This window comes from Panicum hallii, chromosome 1, assembly GCF_002211085.1.
Source record: "Panicum hallii strain FIL2 chromosome 1, PHallii_v3.1, whole genome shotgun sequence".
NCBI lineage: Eukaryota > Viridiplantae > Streptophyta > Magnoliopsida > Poales > Poaceae > Panicum > Panicum hallii.
In genome coordinates this window covers 28,066,099-28,086,104 of record NC_038042.1, presented here as the reverse complement: position 1 = coordinate 28,086,104, position 20,006 = coordinate 28,066,099, and the positions used below count along the sequence as shown (strand labels likewise).

At 50.2% G+C, this 20,006-nt stretch overlaps 2 protein-coding genes across 2 annotated transcripts; both read right to left on the bottom strand.

Moving 5' to 3' along the window:
• Positions 1-9,203: 9,203 nt before the first annotated feature.
• Positions 9,204-9,641, bottom strand: LOC112896681. Its single transcript, XM_025964754.1, has one exon. It carries the CDS (start codon positions 9,639-9,641, stop codon positions 9,204-9,206), a length of 438 nt encoding a protein of 145 aa, XP_025820539.1.
• A 6,249-nt stretch (positions 9,642-15,890) lies between these two features.
• On the bottom strand, positions 15,891-17,878 carry LOC112873697 (probable acyl-activating enzyme 6). The gene is made up of 2 exons (XM_025936724.1): positions 17,591-17,878; positions 15,891-17,498 (listed from the first exon to the last, which is right to left on the bottom strand). Exons 1-2 carry the CDS (start codon positions 17,786-17,788, stop codon positions 16,020-16,022), a joined length of 1,677 nt encoding a protein of 558 aa, XP_025792509.1. The 5' UTR covers positions 17,789-17,878; the 3' UTR covers positions 15,891-16,019.
• Between the last annotated feature and the right edge of the window lie 2,128 nt (positions 17,879-20,006).

The window sequence follows — 20,006 nt, the reverse complement described above, 5'->3', positions numbered from 1 at the left end:
TGTATTGAACCCACTAGCATAGAGGAAGCGCTTGAGGACTCGGATTGGGTGATGGCCATGCAAGAAGAATTGAACAATTTCACCCGCAATGAAGTTTGGGTCCTCGAAGCTCCTCCGAAAGACAAGAACATCATCGGCACAAAGTGGGTCTTTCGAAACAAGCAAGATGAACATGGGGTGGTGGTACGTAACAAAGCAAGACTTGTGGCAAAAGGGTTTTCTCAAGTCGAAGGTTTGGATTTTGGTGAAACTTTTGCTCCGGTCGCAAGACTTGAACCTATCCGTATCCTTCTTACTTACTCTTCACATCATAACATTAAGCTATATCAAATGGATGTGAAAAGTGCATTCTTAAATGGCATTATTAACGAACTTGTTTATGTTGAGCAACCTCCCGGGTTTGAAGATCCGAGGAATCCTAATCATGTTTATAGGTTGCACAAGACACTCTATGGGCTCAAACAAGCTCCAAAGGCTTGGTATGAGAGGCTTCGTGACTTCCTAATCATGCAAGACTTCAAGATCGGGAGGGTGGACACCACTTTGTTCACAAAAGACATCAACGGGGATCTTTTCATTTGTCAAATTTATGTTGACGATATTATCTTTGGCTCAACTAATGATTTACTAAGCTATGAGTTTGCTACCATGATGTCTAGGGAATTCGAGATGTCCATGATTGGCGAATTGACCTTCTTCCTTGGTTTTCAAGTCAAACAAATGAAGGAAGGGACATTCATCTATCAAGAAAAGTATACTAAAGATATCTTGAAGAAGTTCAAGATGGATGAGTGCAAGCCAATCAAGACACCCATGGCAACCAATGGGCATCTCGACTTGGATGTGGACGGTAAGCCGGTTGATCAATCCCTCTATCGTTCTATGATAGGGTCTTTGCTTTACCTTACCGCATCTAGGCCTGATATAATGTTTTGTGTGTGCTTGTGTGCCCGCTTTCAAGCTAACCCAAAGGAATCACACCTTTCGGCTGTGAATAGGATCCTTCGGTATCTCAAGCACACCCCTAGCATAGGCTTGTGGTACCCCAAAGGCGCTAGCTTAGATCTCTTGGGATACTCAGATTCGGATTTTGCCGGAAGCCGTGTGGATCGCAAGAGTACCTCCGGGGGTTGTCACTTGCTTGGGCGTTCTCTAGTTTCTTGGTCGAGTAAGAAGCAAAATTCCGTGGCTTTGTCCACCGCGGAAGTGGAATATATAGCGGCCGGTGCATGTTGTGCCCAAATCCTATATATGAAGCAAACCCTTTCGGACTTTGGTGTGAAACTAGATAGGATACCACTCCTTTGTGACAATGAAAGTGCCGTAAAAATTGCCAAGAATCCGGTTCAACACTCTCGCACAAAGCACATTGATATTCGCCATCACTTCTTGCGTGATCACGAAGCCAAGGGGGACATTTCCCTTCAAGGTGTGAGATCTGAGGAGCAATTGGCAGATATTTTCATAAAACCTTTAGACGAGAGTACTTTTGTTAGGCTAAGGAATGAGCTTAATGTGTTAGATGCGGCAAACGTCATGTAAGTTGCCATGTCATATAGAAAAATGCATACATATAGGACACTTGTCTAACCATGGTAAGATAGTGATGAGCAAGGGTATAGCTAGAGGTGGTGGTCCACTTGTTTTCCTCTAGGCTTGTAGAAAGGCTCATCATGAAGAAGCTTCCCGTGGGTTCAAACTTGACAAGTAGAATTTAAATTCTTGCTATGCATTTCTTGTCATATAGATGTGCACTTCATGTTTACCTTACTTTCGCATGTGGTTGTAGCTTGCATTATCATTGCATGCGAAAGGGTCACAAAGGAGATCACTTGATGATAATGAGACTTGTTTCATATACAAGATCTTAATTCATGAAAAGTGAAAAGAGTAAAATGTTAGGTGCGCTGTTGCCTAGTGAGCAATGTCATGATGAGTTTGAAGCTTTCCTTCTTCAATATTCCTATGACATGGCTCATACATTTTATTTGGCGCTTTGTCTCTCTTGCGGCTTTTCCTTGTGTTTGAAAAGAAAAATTATCTAAGCTAGTGAGCTATCCTATTTGCTTTGAGCGGTAAAGTCGCCTATGCAAGTCCATTAACTTGAGTTTATTTGAATTTTATAAGTTTATTGGACTTAGCATAGAAGAGTGAGCTGAGTGAGGGTTTTTGGCTTCACCGGTTAAACCGACGCTCAATGGATCTTTACCCATCGGTTTAACCGGCGTTACTAAGTTTCAGCTTCAGCTCAGACAATCCAGGAGTTCAACCGGTGTATACAAATTACGGAGCATCGGATCAACCGGTGAACGTATCACAGATCTGACCTAGTAATCAACCGGCGTTTGAGTCGTTCAACCGGCAAGTTCATTTATCGAAGCATCGGTTCAACCGGCATTCATATGCAGATGTGGTGGAGTCTCGGGTAAACTACACCGACGCAATCAACCGGCGTTCGGACCCTAAGCGTTGGATCAACCGGCGATAAGAAAATCCGCGGGGTCCACCTGTCATATAACTCTCTTGCCCCCGCGCCGCCGCTCCCGTCCTCCGACTCTCCACTTTCAGCCGCCCATCCGACTTGTGCCGCCCGTGCGCGCCGCCGTGTGCCGCCTGCTCGCAACCGCCCGCGCGCCGCCGCCTTCTGCGCCGCCCCACGCACACACCCACCTGCGCAAAACCGCCACCGCGCCGCCACCTTCTGCGTCGCTCCGCGCGCCTAGCCGCCACCGCGTCGCCGCCACTTGCGCCTTCTGCGCCATTGCCGTCACCAACACGCAGAGAGTGATGGGTCATGAGAAGAGAAAGGGGAAGGAGATTGTGGTCGAGGAGCCCGCTCGCAAGCGGACTCGTGCAGCGAGAGAGGCCGAGAGGGCCGAGATGGTGGCCAAGGCTACCGAGGAGCAGGCATCAGGCCGCGCTCGCCCGTTCGCGATCAGGGATCCGCCAGCCAGGGGCAGGGGCAGAGGTCGAGGTATGGGCAGAATCAGAGGTGCCAGGGCCACCAGAGCCACGACTGCAGTAGCAGCAGCAACAGAGTCAGATCGTTCACTTTCAGCTGCAGAGTTAGATTCAGATACAGAGGAAGAGCAGTCTTAGCAGTCACAGGGGCAGGGCACACAGGAGTCACCAACTCTACGACGTTCTGGCCGCACTCGGCAGACGTCCCCAGCAGGAGATACTTCGCCAGCGACCGAGCGTCGCACTGGACCGAGGACGCGAGGAGGTCACCAGCCACAGGAGCCTCGCAGGTCCGCAGCAGCAGCAGCAGCTCGTAGAGCCGAGGCCCTAGCGGCCGAGCGTGCAGTGTTCCGCATGGACACTGTTGTGCATCTGGAGCCAGGTGTGCTGCTCCAGAACTTGACCAAGGCCAATGCGGCGAAGGTCAAGAGGCTCAGGTGGAGTGTTCAGGAGGAGGACTGGTTCCCCGTGACACGTGACAGCAGGGTCGACCGTAAGTTCTGGACGCTTCTTCAGGCCAGTTTCTACGAGACCTACCAGAGGCGGGGCCACAGGATCTTCCCGCACAGAGTTCTTGACTGGGTGTCTCTGAGGACAGCCGCAGGGGGAGCAGACGTCAGAGAGCACTTCGCTCACTTCAGGGGCCTGCCCAGGTTACTTCAGATTGAGCGGAACAGATACATCGAGGACTGGGTTAGAGTTTTCTATGCCACAGCTTGGATAGCCCCAGAGTGCAGAGCAGTACATTTTATGTTTGGAGGCCAGGTCTTTGGTCTGTCCAGGGCTACATTACCAGGGATTCTCGGAGTTGACTTGGTTGACGTCTCCCTGCACGAGATGGTTTACGGAGATGCAGATCCACCGCGCAGAGCCATGATTGGCGGGATTGCACCTTCTCACGAGGCGATCTCTCAGTATTTCCGCTAGCCATTCCCTGCCTCCTACGCCAGAGTTCCCAGCTTGCTGACCCCAGAGGCATACGCAGTTCACATGGCACTCCGAAGGACTTTGCTACCGAGGAGTGGCTACCTAGAGGGGTTTACAGGACTGCAGCAGCTCCTGCTTCTACACATCCTCACTCACGAGCCGTTTGACATAGTTGACTTCATCTTGGCTGAGATCGAGGATGTTATCACTGACGGGATGGGTGTTGTGCATCAGTTTCCATATGCTCACTGGATCAGCTATATCTGTTCTATGATCGTGCCAGCTGAGTCACCCGTCAGTGTAGTCTACCGTCAGGACGAGGTTCCCTGGTTCCCAGTTTACCGTCCGACAGCACCACAGGACCGGAGGAGAGGCAGACAGGCCGATAGAGCTGCCATAGCACAGTTGTCACCCGAGGCACAGGCTCGTGTGGCACAGGAGGACGAGGCACTGCTAGCCGCCGAGGCACAGCTTCCCGGAGGAGAGGATGAGATACACTGGTCTGAGCCTGAGTCGGACTCCTCCGAGGATGAGGACTACTTCCCTGCAGCAGCCCCAGCTAGTCATGACCACGAGGCAGGGGGGTCCAGAGAGCCAGCTCCAGAGTCAGCCGCTGCTGCTACAGTCTCTGAGTCCCAGGTGTCTCAGCTGTCTGAGCTCACCGCACTTCTACAGCAGCTCGTGACTCAGCAGAGAGAGGACCGGCTTGCACAGGAGGAGGCTAGGAGAGCCCATGAGGCTCAACTTGCAGCTATACAGAGAGAGGCCGCCCGAGAGCGGGTTGCGACCGAGGAGCGTTTTGTCGGGCTTATTGATAGAGTCTCTCAGAGGACAGACGCTCAGTTCCAGCAGATGCAGCAGGGCATGATGGCGATGTTCGAGATGATCTCACAGCTTTACTTTCACACCGGACTCGCCCCGCAGCAGCCAGGACAGCCAGGCCTTCAGGGTGTTGGAGCACCTCCGCTTGCCGTTACACCAGCTCCAGCCCCTACTGCAGCTCAAGCTACCTCAGCGACTCCGGAGACCATGTTCTCGATGTCCGCACTACTTGGGCCTGCGGGTCGTCCATTCTTCTCACCACTGCCAGCGACTTCACTCTTCCAGGAGTCTCCTTCAGCAGTGCAGACAGTCGCCCTCCCCGTCGTACCACAGCCACTACCTTCAGGGGGAGGTGGAGAGGGTTCCTTGCTTCAGCAGTCGACACAGCCGGCAGCTTCAGCACTTACTACTTCAGATGTTGACACATCTTCTGCTGAGCCGGTTACTACTTCCACGGACCCTCTTCCAGGCAGTGCTAGCACAAGAGCCTCGACGACAGCTACACCCCCAGTCAGTTCAGCTCCAGCAGGCAGTTCTGACCAGCAGCTCCCGTCCGTCACCGAGGATACACCGTCCGACGACGACGACGATGACCCGGACCGTTTCCTCGCCGTACCGCGATAGCCGGATCAGTAGCTCGCCTCTTTTTGTGCTTTGATGCCAAAGGGGGAGAAGGAGTTGGAGTCAGGGGGAGGGTAGAGTTAGAGAGAGCTCATAGTGATCAGGACTTTGATGTTTTATATCACATTTGGTGTTAGTTCACATTTGGTGTTAGTTCATGGATATGTACATTTGTCGCTTGAGTATGCTATGTTTTGAGACATATCTATGGATTTCGTTTGAGCCGTTGAGTACTTTGGTTCTTTCTTTCCGAGTTTGCTTGTGTTTATTCCTGCCTTATCTTTCTCGCTCTCTCGTTATTTATGTTTGTGTTTTCATCAATCACCAAAAAGGGGGAGATTGTAAGCATCTAGGCCCTCAAGGTATGTTTCGGTGATTAATGACAACCATTATTGTGACTAATGAGTTTGTGCAGCTTAATCGATCATTATCGCTCATTTGGTCATATGTCAAAAGAAGCCCCTAATTTTCGTTATAAAAAAAAGCGATCTCGGCATTCAACTCAATTATATGTCAACACTAAGGATCTTTCTAGTCCTAAGTGTCATAAGGTTGAGAAGGACACTTAGGTTAGTATAGGTTTTATAGTTTTGTAGTGATCGCACTATTAAGAGGGGTTAAGGCTAAGTAACTTGAGCATGGACATGGTCATTTGAAAATGGATGCATACAATGGTCACTCAAGTTTCTAGAAGTTCAAATAAGTGGTTCCCAACTCATATCTCAAGAATATTTGGATTTCATTCAAGACTCAAATCAGAAAAGGCAAAATCAGAAAAAAAATCTTTAACACCGGATTAACCGACGATCTCAAATTTCTATACGTCGGTTAAACGAAGTCAGCAAAGTCTGGACAAGTCAATACACCGGTTAAACCGACGTGTTTGAATTTAACGTCGGTGCATTAGTCCAGAGTTGGTTTTTTCCAGGGTATTTCAAGCTCTATACACCGGTTAAACCGACGACAGGTTTGAGTTAACGTCGGTGCAGTTGTCCAGAGACTTGGTTTTCAGTTGATCAGTGGACAACTACACTCACCGGTTAAACCGATGATACGTCGGTTAATCTGCCCAAGTTGTAACGGCTAGTTTTTAGAAGGGGCAGTTTACATTCACCGGTTAAACCGACGATGACTATTGGAGGTACGTCGGATTAACCGGCGCTACGCAGTTTTCTGGCAGCTTTTCTCCAACGGCTCTATTCGTGTGAGCTGCCTATATATACCCCTCCAATGGGTCATTTTGCTACTCTTGACACCAGGCAACATCCAAACACTCATACTATAGTCAAGAGCCACCTTGAGTTTCATCATTTCACATACTTGTTCATTCAATCAATCAAGAAGCAAGATTAAGGACTTGAGTAGAGAGAAGCTTGTGTGCATCCGTTCTTGGTGATCGGTTCTTGCTCAAGTGAAGGCCTTAGCTTGTTACTCTTGGTGATTGGCATCACCTAGGCGATCTTGGTGGACGAGGTGTTTCTCGCAGAGCTTGCCAAGGATTGTGGGAGCCCGGAGAAGAAGATTGTACGTGGCTTGATCTCCACCACGCCGGGATGGTGAACGGAGACTCTTAGTGAGCGCCCTCGTCTCGGTGACTTGGGAGGTGACAAGACTCTTTGTGAGTGTCACAACGTGGATTAGGGGTGTGTGCCAACACATCGATACCACGGGAAAAAATCCGGTCGTCTCTTGTCCACTCTCTTTATTCAAGCATTTTCTTTCATGCAATTTATTCATGTGTTTGACTTAGAGATCATTACTTTGCTCTACCTTGCTAGGCTTTACTTCTCTTTTTATCTCTCTTAGCTTGTGTAGGTAGCTTAGTTATCCGGTTAGTGAATTGGTGCCTTACTAGCATTGCATAGGTTAAGGTTGCTTTACTTTATTTTAGAAATTGAAAAAGGCCCAATTCACCCCCCCCTCTTGGTCCATGGATCCTCACACAGCTAAACGCTTACAGATAACAAGCAACGCATGAATACAGTATGAAAAGCCGATGTATCCCTATAAGTGTTAAGATAACTAGTGTTACTCGCCATCAAGAACGCTGCAGTACGAGAAATACAAAGGTAAACAGGCAGGAACGATGCCGCCCCGATCATGCGAAGCGTGATCGGGGCTGCACGGCACTTACCCGAGAGAAACCCTAGAACAGGGATGGCGATGCGCCAAGAGTTGTTTGTGAATGGTTGATGTTCTTCTTTCATTCATAGTCCAAGGTACATATTTATAGTCCGGAGACTTGCCTCTCTTAACTAATCCTAACTAACTACGACATAAACCCTGGCTATCTCTATCTAAACTAATTTAAACTCACACACCTATCATTGAGGGCTGCCTGGGGCATCTGAGTCTCGGTCCATTGTGCGATGAAATCGGTGAGCACTTGGTTCTTGATGGCTGTTTGGGGGGCGTATGAGATCCCCAGACCCATAAACTTGAGGGCCCATTTCGCGATCCTCCCGGTGGCGTTCGGGTTGCGAACAACCTCACCAAGAGGGAAGGATGTGAGCACCATAACTGGGTGTGACTCGAAGTAGTGGTGCAGCTTCCTTTTGGCGATCAGGACAGCGTACATGAGCTTCTAGACCTGGGGGTAGCGAATCATAGCATCAGCCAAGATTTCGCTTATGAAGTATACAGGGCGTTGCACCTTGAGGTCATACCCCTCCTCTTCCCGCTCCATGACCAGAGCGACGCTGACCACCTGCGCATCACCGCAATGTAGAATAGGAATGGCTCTCTATCGATTGGTGGGACCAAGATCGTGGCCTTCGTCAAGAGGGCCTTAAGCTTGTCGAGCGCCTCCTGAGCCTCGGTGGTCCATGCAAAATGGTCGGTCTTCCTCAGAAGCCGATAAAGGGGAAGGACTCGTTCGCCAAGGTGTGAGATGAAACGGCTGAGTGCCGCAAGGCACCCTGTGACTTGCTCAACTTACTTGAGGTTCTGAATCAGACCCATCTTCGTGATCATCGCAATCTTCTCCGTATTGGCCTTGATGCCGCGCTCGAAAATAATAAAACCGAGCAGCATTCCCCTAGAGACCCCGAAAACGCATTTCTCAGGGTTGAGTCTGACATTATTCGCTCTGTGTCTGGCGAAAGTTTGCTCTAGGTCGGCCACCAGCTGGTCGACCCGCTGGGACTTGACCATGATGTCATCCACATACGCCTCGACGGCTCACCCGATGAGGTTGCCAAAACACCTGAGCATGCAGTGTTGATACATAGCCCCCGTGTTCTTCAGACTGAATGGCATGGTGATGTAACGGTACAATTTGAACGGTGTGATGAAGGAAGTCGCGAGCTGGTCGGACTCCTTCATCACGATTTTTATGGTACCCGGAGTACGCATCGAGGAAGTAGAGGGTTTCACACCCTGAGGTTGAGTCAACTACCTGGTCTATGCGGGGCAAAGGAAATGGATCCTTTGGGCATGCTTTGTTGAGGCTCGTGTAGTCAACACACATCCTCCATTTCCCACTTTTCTTTCATACAAGAACAGGATTGGCTAACCACTTGGGGCGATACACTTCCCGGATGAATCCAATCGCCAAAAGCCTTGCAATCTCCTCACCGATGGCTCTACGCTTCTCGTCGTCAAAGCGGCGCAGATGTCGCTTGACTGGCTTGGAGCCTGGCCTAACCATCAAGGCATGCTCGGCGACTTCCCTCGGTATGCCCGGCATATCCGAGGGCTTCCATGCAAAGATATCTTTATTGGTGCAGAGGAAGTCAACGAGCACGCTTTCCTATTTAGGGGAGAGCACTGTGCCGATTCGCACCCTTTTGTCCCCTGAGCTGTCGGGGTCGATGAGGATCTCTTGGAGTCAGGTGCCCGACATATTCGGAGCTTCGCTTGGAGTCGGGTGCCTACTCTGCGGTTTCCTCCTGGATGACTATGAGTTCCTCAGAGGCGACAACTGCTAAGGCGATCTCGTAGGTCTCCACCTCGCATTGGTAGGCACGCTGGAAAGAGGAGCTGATGGTGATAACACCATGCGGGCTTGACATCCTGAGCTTGAGGTACGTGTAGTTGGGGATGGCTATGAACTTCACGTAGCACGGCCGCCCCAAGATGGCGTGGAAGGATCTGTGAAATCTAACCACCTCAAAGGTGAGGGTTTCCGTCCTGTAGTTGGTTGGATCCCCGAATGTTACAGGCAGGTCAATCTGCCCAAGTGGTATCGCTTGCTTCCCCAGCACAGTGATGTGGAATGGTGCTCTGGATGGCCGAATGCGTGACCGATCGATGCCCATGGCATCCTGGGTCTCAGCATGCATGATGTTGAGGCCACTGCTCCTGTCCATCAACACCTTGGTGAGGCACTTCGTGCCAACGGTTGGATCGACCACAAGCAGGCACCTCCCTGGCTGTGGTACGCTGCTTGGGTGGTCGGATCGATCAAAAGTGATAGCCGACTCTGACCACTAGAGAAATGAAGGCATTGCCGGTTCAGCCACGTAGACCTCCCAGAATGTAAGCTTCTGACGGCACTTGGACTTGTAAGCCATCGGCCCGCCAAATATCATGAGGCAGCCGTCAGTGTCAGGGAAGCCATCATCCTTCCCCTCAGCGTCACCCTCTGCCGGCTCGGGCTTCTTCTTCTTCTCCCCCTTCCTGGAACCTCCCGATAGGTACTTCTTCATGAGGGTGCAGTCCTTATACAGGTGCTTGACAGGGAAGGCGTGGTTCAGGCACGGCTTCTCCAGCATCTTCTTGAAATGATCGCGGGTCTCCCCAACAGCTGCCGTACCTCCATTACGATTGGCGGTGGCTACGAGGGAACCCCCATTTTTCCTCTTGTTCTTCTTCTTCCCCAGGCGGTTCGAGGCACCCTCTCCGGTGCTCTCATCATGCTTAGCCTTGCCCTTCGCACGGTCGAAGATTACCCCAACCGCCTCCTCGCCCAAGACGTGGCTTGTTGCGATGTCGAGGAGTTCCTTAGTGGTTCGCAGGCTCTTGCATCCCAGCTTATGGACCAGGGACTCGCAGGTGGTCCCAAACAGGAATGCCCCAATAACATCAGCGTCGGCGACGTTGGGCAATGTGTTGCACTTCATAGAAAAGTGCCGGATGTACTCGTGGAGAGTCTCTCCTGGCTTTTGCCAGCAGTTCTTGAGGTCCCATGGGTTTCCAGGCCGCTTGTAGGTGCCCTAAAAATTCCCTATGAATATCTCCTTCAGGTCCGACCAATTCTTGATCCGGTCAGAGGGGAGATGTTCGAGCCATGTTCGCGCCGAGTCGGCTAGGAACAGTGGAAGGTTGCGGATGATGAAGTAGTCACTATCCACCCCGTCAGCTCGACAAGCGAGCCGGTAATCTTCGAGCCATAGGCTGGGGTTCGTCTTCCTAGCATACTTCATGATGTTTGCCGGGGGATGGTACTGGGGCGGGAACGCCGCGCTGCGGACGTGCAAGCTGAAAACCCTAGGGCGTGACGGATCGGGGCTCGGGCTTCGGTCCTTAGAGCTATCGTGGCGTCTGCCACGGCAAGGGTGATACCCTCGGCTCACCGCTGCTTGCTCATCCTCGTGCCAGTGCTTGCGGGCATTGAAGGTGAGGTGTGTGTCACAGTCGGCGCCGAGGCATCCTCGAACGGGGGCATTCGCGGGATTCTCTCCCTCACGCAGGGCTTGGTGTACGGACACATCCTTGACACCCCGCTTCACAGAGTGGTGCTGGCTGGTGTTGTGTTGTGTGCTCAAGGAGCGTGCGCAGCTTGTGGTGGGCGCGACGCACCTCAGGCGACGTAGGCTCCGAGAGTCCCTCGAGCAGAGCCGCTGCGGCAGCGATGTTCTGGCTCGCCAGGGCAAAGAGCGGGGGGTCCCTCGTTGTCATTGAGGATCCTCCGGTTGACGTGCGGGCGTTGGCGCGTGCGCGCCCACCACCTCCGCGACGTCCGATCTCACGCTCGAGTTTGGCGTGTTCCTGCTCTAGCTGGAGGCATGCCTCCTCGAGCTCCTTTTGCCGCTCCCGCAGTTGCTCCAGCCGCACGCGCAGGGGGGCTTGGTTTCTCTCTCGGGCTCCATCATCGGAGCCGTCTGGGGGAGTGTTTCCATCGTGTGTGCTTTTGACGTGCCCCTCAGGAGAGTCCGCCATGAAGCATTCCAGTGAAGGGTGATGACTTCTCCTGCTGGAGTCAGAGTCAGAAATCATCTCCGACTCCCCACGAGGAGGTCATGGAAAGACTCCAAAACATAGTCCGCCATTCCCACGAATTCATCATCCGTGGGGGGCGAACAAAGCCGTCATGCGATGAGGTGACGCATGTCCTTCACTGCGTTGTACATGCCGTAGGGAAATGCCGTCAGAGCATTCCCGGCCATGATTTCCGTGCAGAGTGGTCCTCCTCCGGAGAGCTGCACCGTGATGTTGGCGAATGAAAATATAACCTAATGCAAGTCCTCCTAGGTCAGTTGGGGACCCATGAAGACGCGGAGCTGACGCCCCAGCTTCTCGTAATCGAAATCGAGGAGCCAGCTACCCCCGAAGGAGCAATCGCCTGGGGTGCGCAGCCGCAACCCCTCGAAAGCCTCGACAATGGGGTCAAGGTTGGCGGTGTGGGTGTGGCGGACCGGAACGTGAATCTGTGAATCTGCTTCAGTCCCCCACCCATGGTGACGTTAAAGTCCAGGCTCCCGAAACGCACGAGCGCGTCCGGGGCCCATCCTCCGGTGTGGTTAGCCATCCGTAGTCTGATGAAGTCGTTGAGACGCGTAAAGCCCCCTCGTGGTGCGCCAACTGTTGGTGTTTCGGACTGCCGACTAGTGAATTTGTGTTTACGCGTCTGGCCCGAATGGTGCATAAGGAAGACACAGAGGGTTATACTGGTTTGGGTGGAATGTCCCTACATCCAGTTTGAGCTGCTTGTGTTCTTGCACTTGTTTGTAGTAGGGGTTACAAACGGGCGAGAGAGGGAATAGGCTCCCAAGTCTCTGGCGGCAAAGTGTTGTGTGCGCGAGAGAGAGGTTGTCAGGATCCCGCTTTTCCTCCTCCCTACATGTGGTCCCTGTTTGTCCTATAGATGACGATGGGGGTATCCATGTGCCACTCCCTGGCGCGACGTGCGATGTGCGTCTCAACAGGGTGGGCGGCACGGGCCCCCTGGCGTGCTTTGTTGGCGACGTGTGCCCTGACAAGACGGGCGACGTGAGCCCCTGGCGTGTTTTACGGCTTGACCTCTGGTGCGGCGGACGACCAGGCCTCGCGGTAATTGCTTGTCCTCGCTAGAGGTCATGTCGAGGCACGTTCTTATCTGCCCCTGCACCAGAGGTTCGACCCCGGCATGACTTGTCATTCCGTGAGACCCTGGTGGCCCCATGTCCCTACGGTAGGTACGGTCGAATCCGTTCCCTCGGGGTTGGGCGAGGCCGAGCCCGTGCGCGCGGGGTCAGGCGAGGTTGAGCCTGTGCCCTCAGTGTCGGCGAGGAGGGACTCCTCTCATAGGGGTCGGGCGAGGCCGCGCTCGCATCATTGGGGTCAGGCGTGGCGCAGCCTGACCTCTAGTGGTCGGGCGAGGTGGCTCGTGCCCTTCTTCTAGGCTTGGTATTGGGCCGTTAGTGCCCCTCCTTCTGGTGGGCCGTCCGTGACCATGCGACAGCCTTGATTAGGCTGAGCTGCATATTGCAGGAGAGCTAACCCGTAATTAGCTTCCTAAGGAACATACTTTCGGGGATCCATGATATTCGCCCCGACACTTATGTATGAACATATTTGATATTCAATAATGCTTATATGTACCTCTATATTTTCGATAAGAATTTCTTTTGAATTCCTTATTCGTATATAGTATGCTGCATATAAAATGATATACTTTAACACAATGCATTAACAAATAAATTCATTTCTACCGCAAACGGCTCCCTCCGTTGGAGTTACTACATGATCAAATTTTGGCAGAATGCTAGTATTTTCCATTGCGGATCTCGGTTACACATTATATGTACCGATGTCACCACTAGAGAGTTAACATGAGAGGGCACCAAGAATCCATACGAGATATCAGCATTCATCTTGCTAATTACATCTTGAATTTCTTATATTAGAATTTATTTAACCCCCTTCATTTACTCTTATATGAGGAACAATCCCAACATTAGGGGGAGATTTAACCACTAAAATGCCAGGAATGAATGTATGCACATTCGCCCTCATATCCACGTACTAACTTTAAGCAGTGCGCCATTTGCAATGCACTTGCAAATAAGCTAGCCACTACTTTTATTTACTAACACCGTGGTAAATCCGATTATAATATCGTGCCAGAAAGAGTGGAGGTACCAAACAAACCACTCAAACCCCAAATCAAGATATGAGGGAGAGAAGTATGGTCACAAGAGTTACCAACTTACGGATGCCTTGTACATATATCAAAAGTCCTGCACAACTATGCGCTTAATGTGTGCTAGGTAATGAGAACGCTTAACTCCGTATCTTTAGGAAATACATGGAGTTAAATGAGAAAGATTTCCACAAGCAATATTTATTTTAGTATTTAAAGGCTACTAAATGTCGACATATGTTTCTCTACTAAATTGTCATATACATTTGATCAAAAATCCTAGGCAGATTCGGACATAATCAGCCCATATGGTACTTTGAATTCCAAATCAAATTGGTCAAATTATGTGTAAGCAATTAAAGTGGAATAGCACTTGCTCCACGAGTGAGAAGTTATTTCTCATATTATTTTCCTCTTTAAGGTGGTGAAGGAGCAAGAGCTAGTAGCATAAAGGTTTCACGCAAAACCTAAATATATAGTTGTGGAAATTATGTTCTCTAACTTATTTTTTGTGGATCAAATGAATTTAACATTTTCAAACATAATTGTCCCTGTTTGGACATTGAATTTTTGGATCAAAGATAGAATCAGTCCTATTTGGATTTTGTATTCTAAATCAAGATTAATTGTGTTTTACAAGTCAAGTTTCAAACAATTGATTGGACATATTTCCAGGTTTATGGAAAATTTTTTTGTTATATTGATTTAATGTGTGTCATAATTTACACATATGACATAGAAATCTGACAAGTAATCTTTTTGAGATGAAAGTTAAGATATGTAATGTTCAGAGGGAGAATCATCTTATATTAGACCTGAACAAAGTTTATATTGTACTCTTTTCCATATGAGTTTTTAATTCAATTTCTCATAAAAGTTTTTAATGAGACAATATCAATGCACCGTATATATATCTTATTTTCCCCATAGGGTTTTTAGAAGGTATCAAAGATATATTAATCTTTCTCATATTATTCCCATTGGGTTTTAGGAGAAGAATATTACCATCTCATATCTATCAACAATGAGATAGTAATCTACATATATGTCGTATCATTTTTTCCTTAGTTTCTCATCAGGTTTAAGAGAGTTTTTCATGGCATATAGATAGATGATACAGTTTCTCCTCATATTTTTCCTACAAGGTTTTAGAGGATTTTTTTCCTATTATTTTGGATATTCTTAAGAATGAAGAACAAGGATTACATGAAGCTAACATGGAGCAAATTGATGGGGGGAGTGTTAGAAATAATTAGAGAAGTGATCAATTAGTATTAACACATGTATTAGTTGGTTGATCTTATCATTAGCATGACGTTTGTACCGAAAGGGTCTGTTCGGAAGGGGCGTCTCCCTCCGAACAGGCGTGTCCATGCCCTTTGAACAAGTATAAATATGTAATCCATTCATCAATCAATACAACAAGAGAATCAGTTCATCCATTTACATTCACAAATCTTTGATTCTGAAGAGACCCATATATACGTATAGCTGCAGACTTAAGTTGTCTTGACATCAATTGGTCATAGTCAACATTAACTACTAACCTATTAACCTTATTAACAGTTTGGATATCGAGACGAATAAGTTGCTTGACGTGACGTTTCAATCAGATTCCTCTATTTTTTATGAAAATCAGATTCCTCTGTTCCTGGTGATTCACATTCACCACGGCGAATAATTTGGCCTAGCCTATGTAAATCCAAATAATTCCAATAAAATCTTAGAGATCTATTAGTGCAAAGGTGCATGACAACAAGTTAGTCCCACCTTACTAGTGGAGGTGGAGAAAATCCAACTTAAATAGTTGGATGCACTTCATGCTCTTGCAAGTGTGGGTGAGAGGAAGATGGAAGAACACACGTGCGTGCTCGCTCGTCTCGCCGGGCCGGGCTTGGGCTTCGGCGAAGGGCGCGCGACGTGCGCGTGAGTGGTCCACCAAAATCCGGTCCAATCCTTACTGGCACGCAGCTTCCTTTTGCAGATTTGTTTTGCCGCGCTCTACGCGACTGCTCGAACGCTTCCACATCGCCGTCCTCTACGTCCTCGTCGCTACGGCTCGTCTTCCTCCTCATCAGTGGGGCGCGACTTGGCGTCGTCAAGCGCGCGGAGGTGCTGATCGACGTGGCGTGGGTCCCTAACTATATCTTCGTACCTAGTATGATCCGATTAGAATTGATCTTGCTGCTGCAACGTTATATCTTAGATCACTTCATGAGCATGTTTACATATGTTCGTTTTCCGTACGTAATTTTCATCGTGGTCATGATTTATCTTTGGATTAATTTAAAATTGAAACTTTTATTTTTTCCATCAGCGACTCGAGGAGTCGAGGAGACAAGAAGCTTGCAGATTATTTTGCTGATCTCAGAATACCATGATGCTAGCTACGAACAAAGACAAGCTACATCTTGCTTGTGCTGCTGCCCCTGCCGGTGGGTCCCATCTTCTTGGCGGCGTCCCGGAGCACGTACTTCTGGACCTTGCCGGTGGACGTCTTGGGCAGCTCCGGCAGGAAGACCACCGTCTTAGGCGCCATGTAGTGCGGCATGCGCTCCCGGCACCACGCCACGATCTCGGCCACGGTCACCGCGCCCGCCGCGCCCTCCCTGAGGCTCACGAACGCGCACGGGGTCTCGCCCCAGAACTCGTCCGGCCGCGCCACCGCCGCCGCCTCGTTCACGGCCGGGTGCCTGTAGAGCACGGACTCGAGCTCCACGCTGCTGATGTTCTCGCCGCCGCTTATGATCACATCCTTGGACCGGTCGCGGATCTCCAGGTACCCGTCCGGGTGCATCACCCCGACGTCGCCCGTGTAGAACCACCCGTCGCCCCGTACCGCCTCCCTGGTGGCCTCGTCGTTGTTGAGGTAGCCCAGCATGACGCACCCGCCGCGGAGCACGACCTCGCCCATGGTGGCGCCGTCGCGGGGCACGCTGCGGCCGGTGTCGCTGTCCACGACGTCCATCTCGGCCGTGCTCGGCGTGCGCACGCCCTGCCGCGCCTTGAGCCTGGCGCGCTCGGACGCGGGGAGCTTGTTCCACTCCCCCTTCCACGAGCAGCAGACCACCACGCCCGCCGTCTCCGTCAGTCCGTACCCATGGCTGACCTCGAACCCGGCGGCCTCCGTTCGGTGCAGCACGGCTGCCGGCGGCGGCGCGCCGGCCGTAAGGATGTACACCTTTCCGGGGAGCGGCCGCCGCACTCCCTCCGGCGCGTTCGCCAGCATATTGAGCACCACTGGCGCGCCGCACATGTGGGTGACCCCGCGGCGGGAGATGGTGGCGTAGACCTCGGCGGCGTCGACGCGGCGGAGGCAGATATTGGTGCCGCCGACCACCGCCATCCCCCAGGGGAAGGTCCAGCCGTTGGTGTGGAACATGGGCAGCGTCCACAGGTACGTCGGCCTCGGCGGCACCGCCCACTCCACGAGCGAATCGAGGGTGACGAGGAAGATGGCGCGGTGGCAGTGCACCACCCCCTTGGGCGCCGACGTCGTGCCGGAGGTGTAGTTGAGTACCATCGGCTCCCACTCGCAGGCCGGCCGCACCCACTCGAACCCCGGGTCGCCCTTCTCGAGGAGGCCCTCGTACGTCAGGGTGACGGCGCCCGGGGCGGCGCCCGGGAGGCTCTTCTCGTGGGGGTCCTCGACGGTGATGACGCGCGGGGCGTCGTGCCCCGGCGGGAGCAGCCGGATCGCGTCGCGGATGAGCGGCAGCGACGCCTGGTCGACGAGGACGAGCCTGGAGCCGGAGTGGCGGAGCAGGACGGAGACCGTGCGCGCGTCGAGGCGCGTGTTGATGGTGTTGAGCACGGCGCCGCTCATGGGCACGCCGAAGTGCGCCTCGTACATTGCCGGCACGTTGGGCAGGAGCACCGACACCTAACAACAACAAGTCGATCGATGTCATGCAAAATGCGTGAACCGAAACGGCGGAGCAAGGCAGGAGAATGTCTGGCCGGCCGGCAGCTTACGACGTCGCGGCGGGAGATGCCTAGGGAGACGAGCGCGGAGGCGAGGCGGAGGCAGCGGCGGAAAGTCTGGGACCAGGTGAAGACGGTGTCGTGGTAGACGACGGAGGGGCAGTCGCCGTACACGGTGGCCGCGCGCTCCAGGAAGCCCAGCGGCGTGAGCGGGCACGAGTTCGCCGCATTGGCACCGAGGCTGTCCATGCCGTGAGGTGGTCGTCGCCGGCCGGAAGAGGGCGAGCGGCGACGGCTTTAGCTAGCTATTGTGTACGTCGCTCTCGTGGGTTTCCTTTTCTGAAGTACTGCAGGCCTGGACGACTGAAAGAGGGGCGACTCGATGATCGATATATAGGAAATCTAACTGGGAAATGGACGGTCAGGATCGAGTGCCACCCGAGTGACCCAATAGAGTTGACGATTGAAATGCCACTTCACAGGGCAATAGAGCACAGATGGGATACCATTGCCTTCTCGGGGTTCTCCCGTGCTGATCTGTCTTGGTCACAGAAAAAACCTGGTCAACTATATTTGCTGTTTCCTTCAAGAAAAAAAACTATAGCTGCTGTCGATCATATATGTAGTTCGTAACAGGAATTTGATAGGACATAACCTACTAAAGAAATGACTCCTCTATCCAAGGTCAAAGTCAAACCAGCAAATGTTCAACCATGTGCTTCTAAATGTCCACCACGTGCTTCTGCCTTCTCCTTTCAGTATCTTTTCTGCGATCAATTTCTTGACTCAAATGTCAAGTCAAAGGTGAAATTGTTATTTTCACCTCTCCACTTTATTTCTTCCGATGTTAAACCAAACTTTTTGTTTGGCATCATTTACATTAGTCCTGGTTATTACTAATCTTTTTTTATCTTAGGCCAATCTCAATAAAAGTATCGTATGAGAGTATCATGAGCATTAAATGCTATGCCATATCAATTTGCTGATATGGCAGAGTTATTTATGAAGAAGGGGGAGGAAGTTTTATGGGATGAAATAGGAGATGACACTCCTCCGCCATAGTTATCTAGTTCATAGTCTAAAAAACTGTGCGATGACACTCCCCGCTAAAACCAGCCTTATTGCTCTCCTCCAAGCTGCAACGTATCTCCTAGTGCCCATATTGTAGGTTGTTTATTTCTTTGATCCCACAAGATGATAATTAATTGTTAAATACTGTGCATTGTGTACCAGTTGCATAGTTCAGTTTCTAGTAATGAATTATATCTCGTGCCCAAGCTGTATCTCAACCAAGAAATAACTTTTCCTCTCTTTTGTGCCATGTCTACATGAAATTCTACTCACTCCATTCCAAATTATTAGTCGTTTTGACTTTTCTAGATATAGAATTTTTGCTATATATCTATATATATATTTATGACTAGATGCGTAGCAAAATCTATAAATCCAGAAAAGCCAAAACGACTAATAATTTAGGATGGAGGGAATATATTGCACTTATTTTACTGGTATACGAAATCATTGTTGGCTAAGTCATCACCACACACTAAAAGTCTATGCTTCCCTTGTTTTGTATACCTTTTCAGCGTTCAATTTCCCAACACAAATGTAAAATTAAGGTGGAATAGATCTTCCCAAATATTAACTTTCTTTCCAATATCAGACCAACCACTCTAGTCCTTGAAGTCTTTTGTTTGGGCAATTGGGATCATATAACACATCAATTCGGGCCGCGACTGGCTGGCTGCCCTCTCTTGTTTATTCAAGGCTTGGCTGATCCTGTCACACGGGCTGCAGCGAGACTCGGCCCTCCACATGGGCGGCGCATGCGAAATTCCTTCTCGATATGGTGTGGCGAGGAATTACCGGTGGCTAATTAATGAATGGAGGATGATTACTGAACAATCCTTATTTATAATAAATCAACTCTTTAAGATCAATTGCTGAGAATGGTCACGTAGGAAAGCACCATAAGGGTATTCTCAGCGGGGCATTTTATTTCGTGTTATCCAAGAGTAGCATGTTATCTAAACAAATTTAGATTAATGAATGAAATAAGTCATGAATTCACAGTTTTATCTTGCGCTTTCATATGTGAGACATAGTATTTCTAGCCCCCATAGTCTTGGAAACATTGTACATCCAGTTTCATTGATGAAAATCATCTTTTCTCTCCCTTCATAAATTTCTTGCATTGTCATCACTTTTACCTACTGTGTAGCTCATTTAACGCGCATGAGATTACCCTGAAACCTTCGTTAGGAATGACGTAACAAACCTTCCTTTTATATAGTGGAACGACGGCCTACAATAATATTTTAGGTGAGAACTAAGCGTAAATTAGTTGGTAAGATTGCTCGTGGTGAAACCACCATCCGAGTTCGAGTTCTTGACTTAACACGAGTGCTCGCATTTTCTTAAATTTATTACAGTATTTAATCGGTACTATTATTTTAGTGGTAGGTGA

Excerpts from the sequence above, each read along its gene's own strand:
- LOC112896681 (XM_025964754.1), bottom strand. The coding sequence starts at position 9,641 with ATGGACAGGAGCAGTGGCCTCAACATCATGCATGCTGAGACCCAGGAT.
- LOC112873697 (XM_025936724.1), bottom strand. The coding sequence starts at position 17,788 with ATGGACAGCCTCGGTGCCAATGCGGCGAACTCGTGCCCGCTCACGCCG. Across the intron at positions 17,499-17,590 it reads GCATCTCCCGCCGCGACGTC|GTGTCGGTGCTCCTGCCCAA; the intron begins GTAAGCTGCCGG and ends TGTTGTTGTTAG.